The following is a 20826-nucleotide window of genomic DNA, read 5'->3' as shown; positions in this document are numbered from 1 at the left end:
AATTCTTTTGAACACCTCATCCTCACTGTATCAAATGTCTCAAATTTAACAACCAACAAAGCGTCGCAGTCGTTTATGTTAATTACTATTTACCGCCCCCCTGGTTCATACTCTGAGTTCTTGCAGGAGTTTTCAGACTTCCTGTCTCATGTAGTGCTATCAGCCGATAAGGTGATTATAGTGGGTGATTTTAATATCCATTTTGAAAATCTGTGTGACTCTTTTAGCATACATTTTCAAGCAATTCTTTATTCAATGGGTATCACTCAGAATGTGGTGGGTCCTACGCATAATTGTTTACATGTGCTTGACCTGGGAAACTCCTTATATCTCAAAAATTAACATGTGACAGTATTGAAAGTTTGGACAAAAACAGTGATGGTATCAAAATAATTAAATAATATGACTAATAGATGGTTTAATAGATTTCTATCAATCGTAAAGTTCTTTAGAGCCACCCATTACTGAACAGTTTTGAGGTGAGGGCTCTGATGTCATGGTACAGCTCTCACCCCTCCCTTCGGGCGTGTGTGTGTAGTCTGCGTTTGTGTCCATATATGTATTTCCTGTGGGCATGTTGGTGTGTGTGTGTGTGTTCACTTGTCTCATTATCGTAATGTGTCACACTCAGGCTTGTTATGCAGTTATTTAATGCATGTTTAGATTCAGTGTTGTGTTCGTCTTTGTTGAGTCCACTTTGTGTTTAGTGTCACTACATTATGTGTTATACGTATTTCATGTGCTAAGCGCCAACAGTGTTGTTGTCTTTAAATAAAGTTGTCACTATTTGTATGAGCCTCGGCCTTTGTCACCCTGCTTACCCCTCCCTGTGATGTCTGGATACTTTTGGTGTTCTCTTAACAGGCTTCATGAGGCAGCACCTGTGATGCCCTGAACACATTTTCATGTTCGCAAAAGCTTTTTTTATTCAAGTTTTAAAACATTTCTTGTGATTAAATGTAAGTCATGAGACCATATAATGAGGAAAGCAGGTTTTCAGCCCAGGGCAATATTATGCAGAAGGTTAAATACTTTTTAAGTCTTTGTGCATTAGAGGGTTACATAATTTATCAGCACTCTTTGTGATGTTATTAAAGATATGCACTGCGGGACATGGAAAGGACCTGTTTAAAGGAATGTGATCTTTCAGGTTTCCGTAACTTGCTCTGTGACTTCCCTGTGTTATTATATGGACCATTGCAGAGACAGTAGTTACACATACACCACTCTGGAGTTTTACCTTCCATATCATTATATCTTCTCTCCATTTTGTCTCTTCTTCTTCAGCCTTCTTCCCTCGATTTATTTAAATCTATATACAGAAAAAATAGATAAATAAATTATATATTACATATATATGCTTCGGATCAAGTAGTGGACAAAAGAAATTGCTTATCATTGGCAGATGTAATGTTATTATTGATGTATTAGATAATCAGTTGTGGTTCTATTAGATTTATTAATGATTTCAGAGAATCTGAGGGCATATAAATGTTGATATCATATGTTACAGACAGACAGACAGACAGACAGGCAGGCAGACAGACAGTTCTGAGAACTGCCCTTGTTAATCCCGCCCCACTTAGTCTGAGGCACACAGTCAGCAGCAGACACAGATCAGCACAGCAGACACCGAGTGAGCAGAGCACCAGCCTCCACTGATCTCAGATCAGGTAAGACTTTTACCCAACAGTCTGATATACTGATATAATACTGTACTCACTGGATACATTATTAGCTACGTCTGTCATATTGGTGTATTTTGTAGGTATATGAGTACAACTGTAGCACATCTGATGTTGTTACGTTTGCGACGGGCAGGCATGACGCAAGTGCAGAGGATTAGGATATTTTAATAAGAGGGGTTAACAGACACGATAAAGACACAGAAGACAGAGGGAGCTATGCAACTACCGGGGAGAGGAACATTAACTAAATGGGTACGCTACACAACTAGGAACATGCATACATGAGAACACACAACTAACAAACCATAAACACACAAGCAGTAAAGAGTATCGGGGCAATGAGACACAAGAAAACCTAAAGCACAACAGTATAACTAATCAAACAGACAGTGAGATAGAACCATAAGTGAAACACTAACGATGGAGAACATATACACAGAACACGAGAAGCGGGAGGAACAGGTCTTTAAAGGAGAGACGAGACAGGAGAGAAGCGAGGGATTACCGTGCAGGGAATGACCGACAAGGGAGAATCACACTAGGGGTTTCTTATACGTAGAGACAAGACGGTGAAACAGGATTCAGGTGTGTGAGACTAATGACGAGGGCGTGACAGACAGACGGGGTGACGAATGGGAGCGGGAGCTAGGCGGGACCAGGGAGGAGGGAGGGGCTGGACGTGACATAGCCCCCCCTCAAGGCGTGCAACTCCGGGGCACGCCAACCAGGAAGGGCCAGACAGACGCCGGGGACAGAGACACCACGACACAGAGGGAGACGAGCGGGTGAGGCCGGGGCAGGGACAACAGACACGGGGCAGGACGGGCACAACGTCCCGGACACCGGACGCACGGGAGGACCAGGACAAGGAACGGGTGGCAACGTGGGAACGGGGCCAGACGAGACAGGACAGGGGGTCGACACAGGGGGCGAGACCAAGGGGGCTGGACAAGACGGGGTCAAGGGCGCAGGACTGGACACCAGGGAGGACTGAGACGCAGAGGCAAACAGGCGGAGGACGACGGAGATGGGGACGGGAACAAAGTGGGTAATGAGTTGGGGAACAGAGACAGGAACAGGGACATGGAGGACACTACCTCGGATGGACACAGGGACAGGGACGTGGACGCGGACAGAAACACACACAGGGACAGGGACCAAAAGGAAGCCAGGAAGGGGACAGGGCAACAAGGGGAACACAGGTAAGTCCAAAACAGGAGTAACCGGAGTGTTAGAGTCCGAACAGGTCTGCAAGGAACCAGCCCCAGGCCCACAGGTGGGCAATGCAGTCATAGTGGGGGCTGGCACGAACTGAGGAGTGTCCAGGGGAGCCGGGGAAGGGTCCAGGGGTACCGGCAGGTCTGGCTGAAGGACAGCGGAGGCCGGGGAGGCTGGCGGAGGGGCCGCAGGGGCCTGGGAGGCCAGGCGACGGGCCGCAGGGACCGGCAGGACCTGTTGGCCGGCAGAGGGAACAGGCGGGGGCCGCTGGCGGGCAGCGGGAACAGGCGGGGGCCGCTGGCGGGCAGCGGGAACAGGTGGCGTTGCCGTGAAGACGTCATCGGAGGGCGTGGCAGCCGGAGCGACGTCATCGGAAGGCGTGGCAGCCGGAGCAACGTCATCGGGGGGCGTGACCGCCGGGGCGACGTCATCGGGGGGCGTGGCAGCCGGAGCGACGTCATCGGGGGGCGTGACCGCCGGGCTGATGTCATCGGGGGGCGTGTCCGCCACGCTGACGTCATCGGGGGGCGTGTCCGCCACGCTGACGTCATCGGGGGGCGTGTCCGCCATTCTGACGTCATCGGGGGCGTGTCCGCCACGCTGACGTCATCCTGGGTCCGATGATTCTGGTTCTGGGTTGTTCAGCGACCACTGTCTCTGTTTCCTCAGAGGCAAACAGTTCCGCCAGAGGTCATTATGAATACTTCTGTCAGAAGTATGAAACAATGACACAGATTGAAAAAAATATATCATAAAGCAATACATCATAATGTTTACTGTATATTTGATATATAGTTGTATACATTGATATATAAAAAAATAAATTGATATAAAGCTATATAAATGATTTGGGAATGACACTGCTGCCTCAGTTTTTATATTATATATATATATATATATATATATATATATATATATATATATATATATATATATATATATATATATATATATATAAATTTGTATTAACTCTAGGCTGTGAAGAGTGATTACAACTCATTCCCTATCATGAAAATGACCTTATCACAACAATTACTGCATTTCAGCCAGTGTTCTTCAGCCCTGCAAAATTTCCAGCTAACGTCACTTCAGTGATGATCTCATCAGCTCAGGAGAAAAGGTTAATGGGGACAAGACCAGACCAGACAACTGGACCAACACAGGCACATGAAGATGATGATGATGATGATGGGGGTAGGGGAAGAGGATAGGAAAGCTGAAACAGTTTGACTAGTTTAACTATGACTTCTGGCTGAGTAATTTCTGAAAACTGTACCGAATGAGAGGTTATGTGAAGTGGTTAAAGTCCAAATGACCAAATAATTAAGAAACATCATGGTGTAAAATACATGTACACAACAAATAGACCTTACATTTTATTTCACAATATAGTATGTTGCATCACAAAGTGTATTGACATATACAGTCATATACTCCTTAAAACCTCCACAGCATCATCAGACTTCATTAACAATACATCTTATGTTTCTGCCCATTAAAGTGGTCAGGAGTTACAGCCGAAGTCCAGAACTCGACTGTCCCAATAGTAAGTAGAGTCACACATTTGTATATCAATTAATAAAATGTGTTTATATCTGACATGGTCTGCCCCAGACATGGTCTGACTCCTCCCTCAAGGCTGTGTGTGTTTGTGGGTGTGGTTCTGTGCATATGTGTGTGTGTGTGTGTGTGTGTGTGTGTGTGTGTGTGTGTGTGTGAGTGTGTGTGTATGTGTGTGTTTGTGTGTGTGTGATTATGGGTGTGGTTTTGTGTGTGTGTTCATTCTTCGCACCTGCTACTCATGTCGTTATCATTATGCGTTACATTGGTTTCTTGTTTATGTTAAAGTATGTAATGTGTGTCAATGTTGTGCCTGTCACTCGTCTTCGTCCTGGCCCAGTCCCTGTTGGGTGTATGTGTGCGTACAAAGTCTAGCTTGTATGTTCTTGTATGACGTATGTTATAAGCACTAATGCGTTCTTGTCAATAAACGTATTGGTACTTAAGCAACACTTCGGTGTCATCATCCTCCTGACCCTGTCGTTACAATATCTTATTTTCTTGTCAATTATAGTGGTATGGAGTCGCAGTGAAAGTGCAGGTTTTGAATGTCTCATTGGCAAGTATAACATACTTTTACGCTTGTTATTTAATTCTTAGAATTCATAAAATGTCTGATTCTGTCCCAGTCGTGGAACACTGAACCAGCTTTTCACCCTTGTGAGGGTCCTATAGGGTGCATGGGAGATTGCTCAACCAGTCCACATGTGTTTTGTGGATTTGGAAAAGGCATTCAATCGTGTGCCTCGGGATTCCTCTGGGGGGTGCTCCGGGAGTATAGGATACGGGGCCCGAGGCTACAGGCTATCCAGTCCCTGTACAAACGAAGCAGGAAATTGGTTCGCATGGCTAGCAGTAAGTCAGACTGGTTCCCGGTGGGAGTTGGACTCCGCCAGGGCTTCCCTTTGTCACCGATTCTGATCATAACTTTTATGGACAGAATTTCTCGGTGTATCCAAGTAGTGGAGGGGGTTTAGTTTAGTGGCCTCAAGATTCCACGTCTCCTTTTTTTGCGGATGATGTGGTCCTGTTGGCAAAGCTTATGATAGAGTACCGAGACAGGAGCTGTGGTATTGTATGAGGAAGTCAGGAGTAGCAGAAAGGTATGTGAGGGTGGTGCAGGATATGTATGAGAACAGTGTGACAGCAGTGAGATGTGCGGTAGGAATGACAGACAGGTTTAAAGTGGGGGTAGGACTACATCAGGGATCAGCCCTGAATCCCTTCCTGTTCGTAATTGTCATGGACAGACTGATGGACGAGGTTAGGCAGGAGTCCTCTTGGACTATGATGTTTGCTGATGACATAGTGATCTGTAGTGAGAGCAGGTGGAGGTGAGCTTGGAAAGATGGAGATATGCTTTGGAGAGCAGGGGAATGAAAGTGAGCAGGAGTAAAACAGAGTACATGTGTGTGAATGAGAGGGCAGACGGTGGACATGTCCAGTTACAAGGAGTTGATTTGGTGAAGGTTGACAAGTTTACCTACTTAGGGTCGAGGGTACAGAGTAATAGAGGAAGTGAAAGAGAGGTAAAGAAGAGAGTGCAGGCAGGGTGGTGTGGATGGCATAATGTGTCTGGGGTGATCTGTGATAGAAGGGTGTCGGCTAGAATGAAAGGAAAGATCTATAGGACATTAGTGAGATCTGCTATGTTGTATGGACTGGAGACAGTGGCACTGACAAAGAGACAGGTGAGGGAGATGGAGGTGTCTGAGATGAAGATGTTGAGATTCTCATTTGGAGTGATGAGGAAGGATAGGATCAGAAATGAGTTTATTAGAGGATCAGCACATGTAGCATGTTTTGGAGATAAAGTTAGAGAAGCGAGATTGAGATGGTTTGGACATGTACAGAGGAGGGAGGAGAGGTATATTGGTAGGAGGGTCTTGATTATGGAACTTCCAGGCAAGAGGAGGAGAGGTAGACCTATGAGGAGGTTTATGGATTCAGTGGTAGAGGATATGAGAGTGGCTGGTGTGTCAGTGGAGGACACTCAGGACAGGGCCAGATGGAGGAGTTTGATCCGCTGTGGCGATCCCTAAACGGGGAAGTAGACCTATTGGCATCATCAGGCCAGGACCTACAGCTCTTGCTGGATCAGTTTGCAACCAAGTGTGAGATGGCTGGGAAGAGAATCAGCCCCTCTACAACTGGGACCATGGTACTCAGTTGGACAAGGGTGGAGGGCCCTCTCTGGGTCGGGAGTGAGTCCTTGCCTCAAGTGGAGGAGTTCAAGTATCTCGCGTTCTTGTTCACGAGTGACGGAAGGATGGAACAAAAGATTGACAGGCAGATCGGTGCTGCGGCTGCAGTATTGCGGACACTGTGCTGGGCCATTGTGGTGAAGAGAGAGCTGAGCCAAAAGGCAAAGCTCTCGAGTTACTGGTCAATCTACTTACTGACTATGGAAACGAGCTTTGGGTAGTGACAGTGTCCGTGCCAAACTGAAAACAGACCTATATAGGCATGTAATATAAGGAATAGTTGAAGCAGATGAAGGGAGAGAGCTGTGATTGTTGGCAGGTGGATTCTGGGAGAGGTAGTCCAAGACAAGGTGTGTGATAGGTTGTAAATCTTGAAGGACCATTAAGCAATAATGATATTTCACCCAGTACCCAGCAGAAATCCTTACTAGTAAAGTGTTTTTAACGTACGTCCTTGAGTTATTCTTTAATTAGTGTCACGTTGAGGACCCCGGCCCCTCCCTTTTGGGCGTGTGTTTACGTTGTCTACGTCTCCTAGTCTGCGTCTGTGGATCTCCGTGGTTGCGGTTGTGTCTTCGTCTCACCTGTGGCTCGTCTCGTCATCACGTGGGACTAATGTGGTTTGTCTATTTAATGTGCGTTCGCGCAGTGTCCTGTGCTCGTCATTGTCTGAGTTATACATGTTCAGTGTGAACCTTTTCTGTTTTACATGCACCGTCTGCGCAATATCTGTTTAAATAAAGTGACGTCTGTGACGAAACCAGCGGACTCGTGTCTCGTCCGTCAGCCGCCGCCAGCGTCACAATTAGATTTTGATTGTTTCTTAACTTCTAAATTAATGACTAACATCCATTAACTCACAAAGTGCTTAATTTATATTTTGCTTGTAGTGCTGTGCTTGTTTATTCATTTAGTAAGACTGGTAAGAATTGATGACAATTACACCAATAAACAAAGAAGAAAAAAGTGACAAAAGAAGAATCTGATATATTGCTTGATGAGTGTATAATTGATATTGTAATATTTATTTTAGATGAAGAAGACATCAGTTTCACAGTTGTGCTGTATGGAAACATAACTGCAGTTTGCTATGAAGATGACAACATCCTACTTGGACACAACCATCCAATTACGAATAAAAAAGATGTTTCTTTACCTGTTCTGAAACCAAGAATAGTATCAAAATATAATTTGTCTGTGATCAACATGCTTTGCTTGCAAGAGGAAAAACTTTACTGGCACCAGATTGCTGATCAACTCATCCATGAAGATCACATCCATGCATTTATATATGTACTACAGCTGGGCCAGTTAACAGATGCTGATAAGCTGGGGTTAGAGTGGCTACAGAGCAGGTTTGGTGAAGGTGTTCTACCGTATGTGATGATTCTGTTCACTTATGAGAGAGAGGAGGACTGTGACACCATCATAGATGACCTGAAGAACAACAGTGTTCTAGAAGAACTGTTGATGAAGTGTGGAGACAGATATCACACCTGCAGCAAGAACATGAACAACCAATCAGAGATGAGGACACTGGTGGAGAAGATTGACCATCTGGTCTCTGAGAACAACCAGCACTGCTACACTGCTGAGATGCACAAGACTGCACTGTCAGTCAAACACATGCAAGGAAGAAAAAAGGGGCAAAGTGGTAAGTATAATAGTAAAATCAGCCACAGAAGTACATCAGGTGTGACATTGAATATTATTCTTGATTTTCTCAGGTGTAGATTTTTACCCACAAGAAGATCAGGAGGACACCAAGCAGGGACAAAATGTGTCAAACGTAAGTAATTCATCCACAAGATCCACAAACATATCAATAATCTGAGGGCTGCTTTACAGTGTATTCTTTGACTGAGGGGCCTTATTTGCAATCATAAATTTCGGTTTACTTTATGCAAGTATTTTGTGGCATGTTCATAGACCTTTGAATTTGGTTTGAAATAATTAGACGATAAAGACAATGAGGCAGGACGCTAATGTCAAGAGGAGCAGTGTTTTTGAGGGCAAATCCAGAATCACAGTTGTTTTAAACCTAGAAAACTAAACACAGCCAAGTTAGAAAATGAAACAGAACCAAGATGCATAACAAAACAAACAGCCAAAACAAAGGACATGGGGTAAGAGACATCACTCATCAACCTGCCCTGTGATTCAAATATAGGGTTCAAATAGACAACTAAATGATGGAAAAGGAGGACCAGGTAGGAGGGGCAGATACGTATCAGGAAAAACAAAGCAATACAAGATATAATAATAATAATAATAATAATCTTTATTTGTATAGCACCTTTCATACATACATGCAACTCAAAGTGCTTTACAGTATAAATAAAATAAACATTAAAAGGAGATAAGACAAAAAGACAAAAGGAAAATGTTAAAAGAAATTAAAGATAAAAATATAAAAATAACATAAAAAGTAAAAAGGTAAAGTAAATAAGATAATAAGAAGTAAAGTAAATAAGATAAAACTATTTAGATAATTGGATTTAAAAATAATAGACAACATAATGTAATAAAGTAAATAAGATTGAGAATTTCTTAACTAAAAGCGGATCTAAACAGGAATGTTTTGAGACTGTTCTTAAAACTATGCAAGGATGAAATGCCTCTGAGCTCTTCAGGAAGAGAATTCCAGAGCTTTGGGCCATAGTGGCTAAAAGCACCCTCGCCAATCTTTAATCGGCTTTTAGGAATCACCAGTAGATTACTGTTTGAAGACCTGAGAGACCTGACTGGAACATATCTAACCATCATTTCACTGAGGTAAAGAGGGGCAAGACCATGAAGACATTTAAAAACCATGACTAGAACCTTAAAATCTATTCTAAAGCTGACAGGTAACCAGTGCAGTGAGTGGAGTGCAGGTGTAATATGATCTCTCTTTCTCCTGCGGGTCAGAACCCTTGCAGCCGCGTTCTGAACTCGCTGTAGGTGCGAAATAGAGCTCTTTGGAAGAGCAGATAGAACAGCATTACAATAATCTAGCCTTGATGTGATAAATGCATGGACAAGTTTTTCACTGTCAGCAGGAGAGAGCATATCTCGTACCTTAGTGATGTTTCGAAGGTGAAAGTAAGCTGTCTTGCATGTGGTCATGATGTGTGATTTGAAGTTGAGCTCATTATCAAAGGTGACACCCAGGTTCTTAACACATTGTCTGGCATTCAGATTCATATGATTTAAATAAGTCTGGACATCATTCCTCTGTGAATCACTGCCAAGAACAAGAACCTCTGTCTTCTGTTTATTTAACTGTAGAAAATTATCAGACATCCATGTCTGTATATCATCTATGCAGTCAAACAGTGAGCAAATTGATTTTAGGGCTTTAGGTTCTAGCGAGATATACAGTTGAGTGTCATCTGCATATTGATGATAACTAATACCATGTTTTTTAATGATGTGTGGTAACGGAAGCATATATAGGTTGAATAGTAAGGGCCCAAGAATTGATCCTTGGGGGACGCCACAAGTTATTTTTTGACGTGTGGAGGAAGAGGTATGTTACTAGTGTGACCCTTACCATCCCTTAGCAAAAAGAAGTTTATTCAAGTTTACTATGAGTATACTTTTTTTTTTTACTAGAAATGTTCCAATTTACTTCGAAAAAGTATTAAATTGGTATACTTTCTAGTCCAACTAAAGTATATGATCTGTATAAATATACTTGCTATACTTATACTAAAGTATACTTAGTAAAATGTATTTAACTACCTTTTTGCTAAGGGATGTCACACACGGTTAATAACGATAAGACTTAGGACAGGGGTGCCCATTACGTCGATCGCGAAGGAGAAGGAAGTATGGGTTGATCGCGAAGGAATTGTGGGTAGATCGCATGACATTAAAAAGTAGTGGATGAATGACTGAATGACAGGCTATCGTCCATCTGCACTGAGAGTTGTATTTTGATTGCCATACATGGTAGCCAATGTGAATAAATAAATAGGTAGATCTTTCTGACTTGGTCATCTTATAAGTAGCTTGCAAGCTGAAAACTTGTGGGCACCCCTGACTTAGGAATACACCACCCTCAAAAACACTTTGGTAGGGTTTTACCCTCACTGGTTCACTGCTAGCAAAATAAGTTGTTGGACTGCAGAGGCTGAGATGCAGATCATTTATAGTATAATACATGAAATACCATAAATTCTTAAAAAGCAGCATATGGTACACCTGCAAGCTCTAAAAACACGAATCACAGAGGAAAACAGTTCTAGGGCAGAAGACAGTGGTCTAGCTCCAACGCACACTCCGCTTGCTCCTGTTAAAATAGCTATTTCCATTTATATGCTTTGCCTAAACAAAAAGTATGCATGAATGTATTTATTGTCCTCCCCACAACTATTAAAAATAACATGACGGTGACGCCTGTAAAGTGCCGAGGTTTAAATCATAATTGGATCATTAATGGCCCAACTGATCAAGTTCAACGTTTTGAGAAGATGACGTACCGCTTCATAACCGAAGTGAGAGAGAGCTTCAGGGTAGCCGCGATACAAGGAGCTCAGACATAGACGCTGGCGTTTACGCTCCGAAGGTACTTGTTTATTGTGAAATAACGAACATGCCACACTTGCAGCTACAGATTTACATTTACGACATTTAGCAGAAGCTCTTATCTAGAGCGACTTACAAAGTGCTTTGCATCCGATCACAGAATTCATCCTAGGAAATAATACGGATAGGCCAGAATTCAAGATACCATTGAGTCAGACTACTACTAAACTACAGGAGTCAATGTCAATACCTAGTTTTTTGCAAGTTAGACATTTGCCAAGAAGCACAAATAATCATAGACAGGCATACAATTTAAAGAACAACTGCAAGTGGTATCAGCTGAGTTAGTGCTCTGGTAAGAACTTAACAAACAGGTGGGTCTTCAGTCTACACTTGAAGATAGCAATAGACTCTGCAGTCCTAGCAGCTAATGGAAGATCGTTCCACCATCTTGGAGCCAGGACGGAGAATAGTCTGGAGCTTTGTCTTCCATGAGACTTTAAGCATGGAGTTTCGAGTCGAGCCAAGCTTGAGGTTCTGAGTGTTTGCTGTACGGATCAGCTTTTGACCATGGACATCATGTAGGGAGGGGCCAGTCCATTTTTGGCTTTGTAAGCAAGCATCAAGGTTTTATTTCTGATGCGTGCCGCTACTGGAAGCCAGTGAAGAGAGCATAGCAGAGGAGTCACTTGTGAGAACTTGGGTAGATTGAAGACCAGTCGTGCTGCAGCATTCTGAATTAGTTGTAGAGGTCTGATGACCCGTAGAGGAAGACCTGCAAGTAGGGAATTGCAGTAGTCCAGCTTAGAGATTACTAGAGACTGCACAAGCACTTGAGTAGCTTCCTGTGAAAGGAAGGGTCATATTCTCCTTATGTTGCAGAGGAGAAATCTGCAGGATCTGGTCAGTTTTGAAACGTGTGTTGAGAAGGACAACTGGTTGTCCAATGTTACACCCTGGCTTCGAGCAGTTTCTGATGGTGTTAACAAGGTGTTCTCAAAGGAAACTGTGAGGTTATTGTGTAGGTTTGGAGTTCATGGAATGTACAGAAGCTCAGTTTTGCTAGGGTTGAGCTTCAAGTGGTGAGCACTCATCCATGAAGCAATATCTGTCAAGCATGCCGAGATACACCTAGAAACCTGGATGTCAGAATGAGGGAAGAAAAGAATTAGCTGGGTGTCATCAGCATAGCAATGAATGATAAGAGAAACCATGAGACAAAATAATGTCACCAAGGGAACGAGTATATATATATATAATATGCATGCATGCCTTCACAATACAGTTCAAAATTACAGACAGGTAAATCTAACTACTGAATCACAGTGGGGTGATTATACAATAACAGATATTCTGATAATATTACTTAATACTCTTTTTAATAGTACATAAAAGATCATGATTTGTGTCTTTATATCAACCACACATCACATAATGTTCAAATCAGAGATACGTTGTCTTGGTTCCTTAAGGGCTAGAAAGCTGGATGCTGGTTTCAAGAATAATGATCCTTTCCTTGGTTGAAAGGTAGTCAAGTTCGGTGTCTCTAGACTGCGTTCGCCGAGCTGGTTCCTGTAGGCTGAATTCCAATTCCGTGTACAGTTCAGATTTGGAGTTACAAGGATTTCTGAAATATTGCATCTTCAGTTCTGGATTTTAACACAAGAATTCCAAGGGGTTATAAACTGGGGTTAAACCTTGGGGAATCAGATAGGCCTGTAATTTAGGTTTATGGGTGTAGACCTTTCCTGAGCTCTGTGCTCTGTGTCCACCTGAGAAGGATTCTCTCAGACCACATCAGATAAGGTTAGTCTTCTAAGCTTTGGGAGAAGAAAGCCATTAGGAGTATGAATTCCTTGGAGCCTGTTAATGAATGAAGGACCAGTGTTTATCTTTACATACACTCAGAAATTTGGATGGGTCAGTCTCTTGCCTTTAAAGGGGAAAGTAATCCACTCTGGGTGTGATAGTGCAATGACTTTGGCTGTCTCCGTTACATGCATAACCATGAATCAATATATGTCCATATACTAGGTAAAACATCTGTATTATAATATTTAAAATAAGATAAAATTTCTACTTAAATTTTTTAGGTAGAAGAAATAGTGGTCGAGACAGCAGCTAACGGACCAGATGAATCATACGAAGTGGAGCAGCTCTTCAAAAGACTTAATCTGCTAGAAAAAAAGGAACAAAAAATAAAACCTGTAGACATTCTTCAAATAACTGCACAAATATTACAACAAAATCAGGACACTCATAAATATTTGTTTTTTCTGTACAAGCTCATCAACATGAACTACCAAGCAAGACGCATTTCTAATTATAAACAGGACATTAAACCAGATACTGAGTATGAAGAGGATGATCAAAGCTTTGTAAATTTTCTTAACACAGACACAAAAAGCTTTGATGAAACAACCAAAAAACATTCCATCCACCCCATGGATGTCCAGATGGCAGTGCTCCACTGCTCAGACAGCTTCCTAAAGCAGCTCATAGTGACCAAACTGTCCCAGTGTCAGTACGCTCTGCCTCTGTTAGTGCCTGATCCCTTCACCAGAGAGATTGAGTTTCCTCTGTGGACATTTAGACAAATCAAGAAGAGCTCAAAGACCACGGACACCTCTGGGAATCATACATACAAAACTATGTACATGTACAAGGCAGAAACTCCAATGGTGGCGTTCTTCAGGTTTGGCTCTGTGTCCTCATCCAAGTCTCAGCTGATGAACAGTTTGATCAATGAAAAACATGACACATTCTTCCACAGACATTGCCCAGGCAGCAGCAGAAACCGTCTACTGATGGATGGAGTGGTGGAGATCGCCTGGTATCTCCCATCTGGGAAAAGCACTGATCATTTCCCTGACTGTGTAGCATTCTGTAATCTACATGGTGATATGGAAACTAATAAGGAGCAACTGGGGATTCTGACTGAAATGTCGTCTGTGAACGTTGTACTTCTAGGTGATCAACAGCACATTAGTACAAATGAAGGTGTACTACAAAGACTTTTTAAAGGGCCAAAGCCACTCATTTATTTACTGTCTGAGAATAACTCAAGTGTCACTGGGACCAAAAGCCTGAAATACAAAATCGGTCTTAAAGACAGAAGTCGGGCAACTGTGTCTAAAGAGCTCAGAAAGACCATTAACACATGTTTATCAAAACCAGGCTCCACTTTCAGACTTGAAGATGTGGGTAAAGACAGAGGAATCAAAACAGATGAGAACCATCCTGAGTGTCAAAGGGGGAAGGAAGCTGCCCTTCAGATCACACGTCTGCTGGAGGGAATGGAGATGTCCAGGATTAAGGAGACGTTCCTGCCTCGTCAAGGGAACCTGTGGCATATGTGGTGCCAAAAGAACAAAGATAAATATAAACTTTGCTGCAATGATACAGAGAATCAAGTGAGTAAAATACAGGGTGAAATGAATCAGATTCGTGCTCAACAGAAGGAATGTGGGGTCACACGATTTCTGGAGCTGTTCATTAAAAATATGAATCTTCCACCATCAGGTGAAAGGTGCTACTTTCTTAAGTGGACCGAAATCTTGCTAGACAAATACACCAATGACTGTTTTGGTTTGGAACATATCCTCAGAGAAATGGGGCAGATATATGAGTCATCTATGTCTTTGCAAATGGGCCAAAACAAGTCATTTCTCCCCACGTTTGCAGCAGAGATCATGTTGTCAGGATATCCACTGGAGCTGATGGATGGAGATGCTGGTCATGTTCCTCTGGTCTGGGTTTCAGCAGTTCTAGATGAACTCATCAAGATCCTGGGAGACCAGAGAGTGTTTGTGCTGTCAGTGTTGGGGATCCAGAGCTCTGGTAAATCCACCATGCTCAATGCCATGTTTGGACTCCAGTTTGCAGTCAGTGCAGGCAGGTGCACCAGAGGAGCCTTCATGCAGCTGGTCAAAGTGTCAGAGGAGATGAAGGCAGAGCTGAAGTTTGACTACATTCTAGTTGTTGACACTGAAGGTCTTCGAGCCCTAGAACTAACTGGAAAAGACACCATACATCATGACAATGAACTCGCCACATTTGTCGTGGGTCTTGGAAATATGACCTTGATCAACATCTTTGGAGAAAACCCTGCTGAGATGCAGGACATCCTTCAGATAGTTGTTCAGGCCTTCCTGAGGATGAAGAAGGTCAGACTGAACCCCAGCTGTGTGTTTGTGCATCAAAATGTCACAGATGTCACAGCTAAAGAGAAAACAATGGAGGGTAGGAGGAATTTGCAGGAAAAACTGGATGAGATGACAAAGCTAGCTGCCCTGGAGGAAGTCTGTGATGCTGAGTGCTTCAGTGATGTCATTGAGTTTGATGTAGAGAGGGATGTGAGGTACATTGCACAGCTGTGGGAGGGTAGTCCACCCATGGCTCCACCAAACCCTTCATACAGTGAAAACATTGAGGAGCTGAAGCAAACCATAATCTCCAAAGCTGCACAGAAAGGTGGTATGAAGCTGTCTGAGTTCCAAACACGAATCATAGACCTGTGGGAGGCACTTCTAAATGAGAACTTTGTTTTCAGCTTCAAGAACACATGGGAGATTTCAGTGTACAGGAAAATGGAGAAGGAATATTGGAAATGGACCTGGAGTCTCAGGAATGCCATGTTGGAGATTCAAGACAAACTCCACACTAGAATCAACAATAACCAGTTACAAAATGTGGAGCACAGTGACCTTGTTGGGGAAATGAAAGAAATTTTTGAAAAGGTGAACAGTTCAGTGAAGAGTTACTTTGAAGATGATGCAGAAGAACAAAGGATTCTGGTACAGTGGAGAGGGAGAGTCCAACAGAAGATAGAGAATCTACATGATGACCTTATTAAACAAACCAAAAGAGACTTAAATGACATAATCTCACAGAAAATGGCATGTAAACACCTGGAGGAACAGAAGACACAATATGAGGCACAACTATTTAAGAAGAGCAAAGAACTTGCTTTAACCTTCAAGTGTAAAGCCAATGATGAAGGAGAACTGAGAAGACATTTTGATTGCATGTGGAGACAATGGGTTTCTGAACTGACTGCAGGCAGGACACCTCTAAAAGAAATTGACACTGAACAGGATGCAGTTAAAATTCTTTCTGAGCTGTATGAAGAACTTGTTCTTCAACGATTTGTAAAGTACAGTGAAGAACCCAAGCATGTTAAAACGTTCACCAAAATAAGCACTATTGGTGATTATACTAAATATGTCAATTTGAGCAAAAAGTGTGTGACCAGATTAACATCAGAAGATCAGAATTCAATAAGGCAGTTGACACACAGAATCATGCAAGAAACAGATGAGCTCAGTAAATCAAAGTCAGTAGCAAAAATGGGATACAAGTCGTTCTATTTTCAAGAGATTGCACAACTTGTGAAAAAGGCAGTTTCTGAACACACACAGGCAAACTCAACGTACAAGTTCAAACCAAAGTTCATAGTGGATCTCTCTCTACATGTCTGTATGCATGCGGCGGAAATGTTTGCAGCTCAGCACAGAACATTCAGAGAGTCTAATGACCCAATAATCTATCTTGAGAAGAAGAAACCTGAGTACAAAAATATATTTGAAAAGTCATGTAAAGGTGCTACTTCTGTGGCTGTGTTTGGTGAGTCAGTATGCATGGAACTTAAGGGAGCCATCATGCAGAGTGTCTACACCAGAATAGCTATTGATTTGGCTGATAAAATGAAAACAAACCACGAAGCATTTAATGGAAACAGGTCAAAACTGGAAAAACACATCCTAAAATCACTGGCAGAAGAGGAGGACTTTGAGAAGTTCATGAACTACATTGTAAATCCAGAGGAAAAATTTAAGACCTTCATTAAAGATGCTGTTAAAAAATACATGATGGAAGATGATCCCAGATCACTTGACAAAATTAGACACACCATCAAACATAAACAGGAATGCATCATCTCTGCAGCAATGTCAGCAACAGAAGACGTGGTGAAGGAAAGAGGAGATGCAAATATGTGGCTGAAGACATTTTCAGACGCACTCAAAGATGATCTTGAATGTATTATTGATCACCTCAGAGATAATAACTGTCAGGATGTTGTTGATTTTCACTTACTCACAGATGTTGTAAAAAATGAAATTCCTCTTATTAGTGAGGAACTGATCAAGAACATAAACAGGCTGTCTGACCTTAAATCTGATCTATTCAGGAAGAAACCAGAAGACATTCTGATTGAGCACTTCTGCAGGTGCTGCTGGGTACAGTGTCCATTCTGTAAAGCCAGCTGCACCAACACAATAAAAGAACATGACGGAGATCACAGCGTCCCTTTCCATCGTAACTATGGAATAAATGGGAGTTATTACAAAGGAACAGACAACCTTTGCATCAGTTTCTGCACCACGTCAGTGACAACTGATAACAACTTCTATCCAACATCTAAATCTGGCAAAAATGTGCTATGGAAACAGTACAGAACAGCTGGTCCTACATATGCAAACTGGAGCATCACCCCTGATCTCTCTGAACTTCCCTACTGGAAGTGGTTTGTGTGTAGATTCCAGGAAGATCTGGAGACTCGTTACAAGAAAACATTCCAGGGAGACGGTGAAATTCCTGATGAATGGAAAAAGTACACTAAAGAAGATGCCATTGAAAGTTTGAATAAATACATGTAACAGTATCCTAATGTTGTGCACAATATAATCATTTAATTAAACTTCAAAAAGAACAGGATAAAATGTTGGAATGAAACATAACAGTTATAAAACCCATCAGGCTTATAACTGACCAAGACATCAATGTGTTCACAGAAACAAATGTTCCCTTTCCGCACAGTAATACAGTAATACAAGTTTGATTTCTGTCCTTCATTTCTATTTCTATTTTTATCATATTCTTCATAATCAATCATCCTGTATTTTGTTCATTATGTGTTTAGGCATGATCCAGGTTGGGAGATTATCTATAAGTCGGAAGGGTAATCTGGTACGGTCCTGATCTGGCACATGTATGTCTTTATGGGCCACTTGACATCTGGCCCAAAGATGAAGCTCAATTTTTTCCATGATGCTTTCTTGACCCTGCATGAGATCCTTACTTCAAAGGGCCTATCTCTTTATAAGAAAACCTCCTGTGCTTTTGCTAGCGCTTGTTACAAATTAATTTTATTCCACACACACTTTCTTTATTCAATGTCAGACTTACAGAAAGACAAACAATTGGACCACATTATATTATTATGATGTAGTTCACATAATTAAGTTTACTTGCCTAATGTAGTCCTCACAGTCCTTTCTCTCTATTTTTCTCTCTCTGACTCTATCTTTCCAAAACAGTGGAAAAGTAGAGAAAGATTCATGAATATGTAACCAATAATCAGGATCATTTAAATCACTTTTTTTTTTTTACTTAATGACATATGGAATAAAAAACCTAAATAAAAGATGATCTCAGGACTTCACCTGAGAGGATGCACCTCTCCTTCACCTGATAGGTAGGACGCTCCGGCACTTTTCTCCCCTGCACTGTAATCTCATCAGATCCAAACGTTTCTATTGCTCAATATTCTTTGATCGTGTACTTACTTGCGTTGGACATCGTATTTTGTATGATAATGGCTTTCAAGTCGGTCAAACAACGCAAGAAGCTAGCCACCAAATCAGAAGTACGACGCCCCCGATCAACAAGTTAGCATTGCGCTGCTAACTAAGTTGCTGGAGGAACACTGCAGCGCTATTTGTGTGGATCACATACTTGCTCTCGCTGCCCTGGAGACCCAAATGGATCAACTGCAGCTCACAGTGTCTGATCACGGGCAAAAGATTTCATTTCTAGAAATCAGCTCTAATTCACTGGAAGAACGGGTCCAGATGTTGGAGCTGGTATGCGCAAAGCTAAAAGAGGCTAAAGTTAAAGTACAAGCTAAAGTCACTGACTTAGAGTCCCGCAGCAGACGCAGTAACATCCGTGTCATCGGTGTGCCTGAATCTATGAAGGGTCCATGTCCCACTGCCTTTTTCTCCGAAATTTTATCGGAGGTTTTGGGTGATGTGCTCTCCTCGCCACCAGAAATAGATAGAGCACATCAGTCTCTGGTTAGCAAGCCGCAACAGGGTGGCAGACCAAGGGTTGTTATTGTCAGGCTGCATTATTACCAAATTAAGGAGAGCATTAGCCGTGCGGCTCGCTCCAGAAGAGGTCATTTGCAGTATCGTGGCCATCCAGTTGCAATTTACGAGGATTATGCTCTCGAGGTCCTGGAGCAGCGAGCTGAATACGGAGATGTGATGCGTCACAGACCGGCACTTCGGTTTCCTGCTAGGACTTTTATCTCATCACCAAGAGCTGGAAAGAAAAGACTGAACTCGGTCGTGGAAGCTGAGAACTTTCTAAAATCTGGGCAACCTGTCACTTCTCAGCATAATGGTTAAATCCGGCTTGGAGCCATCAGGATTGGTGGCTATTAGATTACTGTGGCATCCATCGGAACTGCTTTGGGTTACATTATTCACAGTATTGTCCTACCAATGTTTCTGTTTCGGGGTTTTGTTCTCATTTAATAAATATTTCAATATCCAGGGGATATATGAATGTGCCTTCTGGCGCAATCTCTGTTATAATGTGAATGCGTATGCTGGAGACCGAGTTGTAGGCATGCTGAAGTGTTTAGGGCCTCTGCGTTTAGCCCAGTGGACCATAGTGGGGTGGGGGTTGTGTGTGGTCTGTATGTATGTGATGTTGGTATGCTCTGCCTTTGTTCTCTTTTTATTTTTTATATTGTTTTTTTATCTCTAATTTTCTCCTCTCTTGCCTGTTTGTTGAACCTTTATCTTTAGAACTGTGAATAAAACATGACCTGAGCTAACTCTTTGCGCTTGATCTCCTGGAATGTCAATGGTTTAAACAACACAGTGAAATTGGGTAAGGTGTTTTCTCAATTACGACAGCTACAGGCTGATATAATCTTCTTACAAGAAACCCAGCTTAAATCTTCAGAAATCCGGAGCATTAAATAACCCTGGATGGGTCATATTTTTCATTCGAGATATTACATTCGAGCAAGGGAGGCTGCTATAATTATCGATAAAAATATAAACTTTGAACCGACGAATACTATTTTAAACCCTAACATCTGTTTTGTGGTGGTCTCTGGTGTTCTGCAGGGCCTATTGGTGACATTAGCTTGCACCCACATGGGATGATACAAATTTTTTTGATAAATTATTTTTGAGCCTCCCCAATTTAGATACTCATCATATTGTTATTGGGGGCGATTTTAATCTGGTACAGACATATGGCTAGATAGATCCTCCACTAAGCAATCAGTCTTGTCCAAGTCCTCCAATCGGGTTTTAAAGTAGTCATCCCAACTTGGTCTGTCAGATCCTAGTAACCGAAATGGGTTACAACAACCCTCTCAACAAATGCATTGCTTCGACAAAACAACGAGTGTACCTGTGTTAAAAATTGCAAAGCGACCTTGGGTATCTTGAAAGGCGCTATATGAATTGAACATTCATTCATTCATTCATTCAACTGAGGACCAGATACACAGATAAGGGAGTGAACTGTAATAGTGTTCTGACTGAGGGTCAAAGACAGTAAATCACAAATTCCCTTACAAAAGGCAAATTGAGTTAAAATGAACATGACTAACATGA

The 20826-nt window shown here is 42.2% G+C and overlaps 1 protein-coding gene across 1 annotated transcript; it reads left to right on the top strand.

Moving 5' to 3' along the window:
• The first annotated feature begins 1593 nt into the window (after positions 1-1593).
• LOC143517650 (interferon-induced very large GTPase 1-like) lies at positions 1594-20010 on the top strand. Its single transcript, XM_077010379.1, has 6 exons — positions 1594-1673; positions 3953-4100; positions 4408-4452; positions 7704-8324; positions 8398-8459; positions 13276-20010. Exons 2-6 carry the CDS (start codon positions 4001-4003, stop codon positions 17839-17841), a joined length of 5394 nt encoding a protein of 1797 aa, XP_076866494.1. The 5' UTR covers positions 1594-1673; positions 3953-4000; the 3' UTR covers positions 17842-20010.
• Positions 20011-20826: the final 816 nt, after the last annotated feature.

The sequence above is a fragment of the Brachyhypopomus gauderio genome, chromosome 6 (genome assembly GCF_052324685.1).
Source record: "Brachyhypopomus gauderio isolate BG-103 chromosome 6, BGAUD_0.2, whole genome shotgun sequence".
NCBI classification, from domain to species: domain Eukaryota; kingdom Metazoa; phylum Chordata; class Actinopteri; order Gymnotiformes; family Hypopomidae; genus Brachyhypopomus; species Brachyhypopomus gauderio.
The sequence above is the reverse complement of the archived record's forward strand: the minus strand, read 5'-3'. Positions and strand labels throughout refer to the sequence as shown.

Bases quoted from the DNA above. Each gene is read 5' to 3' on its own strand.
- LOC143517650 (XM_077010379.1), top strand. From the start codon at position 4,001: ATGATCTCATCAGCTCAGGAGAAAAGGTTAATGGGGACAAGACCAGAC. The intron at 4,101-4,407 runs GTAGGGGAAGAG...TGCCCATTAAAG, and splicing joins TGATGATGATGATGATGGGG to TGGTCAGGAGTTACAGCCGA. The intron at 8,460-13,275 runs GTAAGTAATTCA...TAAATTTTTTAG, and splicing joins AGGGACAAAATGTGTCAAAC to GTAGAAGAAATAGTGGTCGA.